The sequence below is a fragment of the Arvicola amphibius genome, chromosome 8 (genome assembly GCF_903992535.2).
Source record: "Arvicola amphibius chromosome 8, mArvAmp1.2, whole genome shotgun sequence".
Taxonomy (NCBI): Eukaryota; Metazoa; Chordata; class Mammalia; order Rodentia; family Cricetidae; genus Arvicola; species Arvicola amphibius.
This window is the reverse complement of record NC_052054.1, coordinates 62386270-62387671: the sequence shown is the minus strand read 5'-3', so window position 1 is coordinate 62387671 and position 1402 is coordinate 62386270. Positions and strand designations below refer to the sequence as shown.

The 1402-nt window shown below is 35.1% G+C and overlaps 1 protein-coding gene across 1 annotated transcript; it reads right to left on the bottom strand.

The window, feature by feature from the left end:
- On the bottom strand, window positions 1-912 carry LOC119821730 (vomeronasal type-1 receptor 4-like). Its single transcript, XM_038340856.1, has one exon. The coding sequence runs from the start codon at window positions 910-912 to the stop codon at window positions 1-3; it is 912 nt and encodes a 303-aa protein (XP_038196784.1).
- Window positions 913-1402: the final 490 nt, after the last annotated feature.

Genomic DNA, 1402 nt, shown 5'->3' with positions numbered 1-1402 from the left:
TCAATTTTTCATGCAGAAAAAAAGGAATTTATGTATAATGATGGAGTTATGATTCATAATAAAAGGGCTAATTGTGGGGAAGCACATAGAAATCATGCTTGTGATATTCATTAGCCACCATCCACTATTATATTCAAGAGCAATACAACCCTGTAAGATAGAGGAGAGGGCATAAAAACCTAGAAAGGTGAACACTAGGATCAGGATGCTTTTAGTGGCTCTAGACTCAGGGGATACCCTGATGGAAACATGAGAGCTATGGATATGCTTAACCCTTTGCTTGTGTCTGTACAGAATGACAACCATGGATCCACCAGACCAGGCAATGATCATAGAAAGCAAAATTTCAGGTAATACACAGAAAGCTGTAAACAACGAGCCTGTGATTTCATCATAACCTACAGTGGAGCAATATTTTGAATCCCCTTTGAGTGTCCGATTTTTGCTGTCCCTTTTAATATACAAATACACAGGAAAAATCAAATTTATGACCATATATATGACCCAGCAGAGAGAAATGGAGGGTCCTATGTACTTTGGAGCTTTGACTTTCAGATCCTTCCAACAGGAGTCACTTGGACTGATGGTGACTGCCTGAAAGACACTCAAAAAACAGATGGTACCAATGGACACGTTTCTGCCAAGTCTTTGAATATACAAAAGAAGATTGCAGCCAAAATCACTGATAAGCCATTTCATTCCAAAAGCCTGTATTGTTACTAACATACCACTGGAAACAATGACCAAGGAGTTCGCTGTGAACAGATGTATGAAAATCAAATCCTTGGACTTTAACTTCTGATCAATACAGTAATGGATGAGGTAGTAGGAAAGAAGAGAAAAATTTCCCAGAAATCCGATGATACTCTGAAGTAAGAACACTATTCCAATTGCCAAATACTTGAGATTCATTCTGTCATTTAGCATCTTTTTTGTATTATTTTGTATTATTTTGATTATTGCAAAAATCACTTGGTTAAGCAAAACAATTAACTGAAATTCTATAGCTATAATATAGGTGTGCCAGAATTGTTTGAGCTTCTGATTGCAAAGCCAATATGTATAATACACCAAATCATTGCCTCAAATAAAATTTAATTTGTAAACAATAATAACTTTTTGTAAGACTGCTGAAGTAGTCAAGTGCACATACTCAGTAATAAACAAGGTAAGAATGACAGTGCATTTGTTGGATATAATGCTTGTATCATGATGATGTCATAGCAGAAATATAAAGTAGAAAACAATGTTACTATTTGTAACCATTGGGTTAAGTAGTCGTCTTACAGAATGGAAACTTTGATCACATTGTAGACGGTATTTTGGAAATCTCTGTGTTACTGGAAATAAAATAAATTTACATTTCAATCTATGGCTTTGCCTTCAAAGTTCACAATCTATT

Coding starts and splice junctions, on each gene's coding strand:
- LOC119821730 (XM_038340856.1), bottom strand. CDS start 912: ATGAATCTCAAGTATTTGGCAATTGGAATAGTGTTCTTACTTCAGAGT.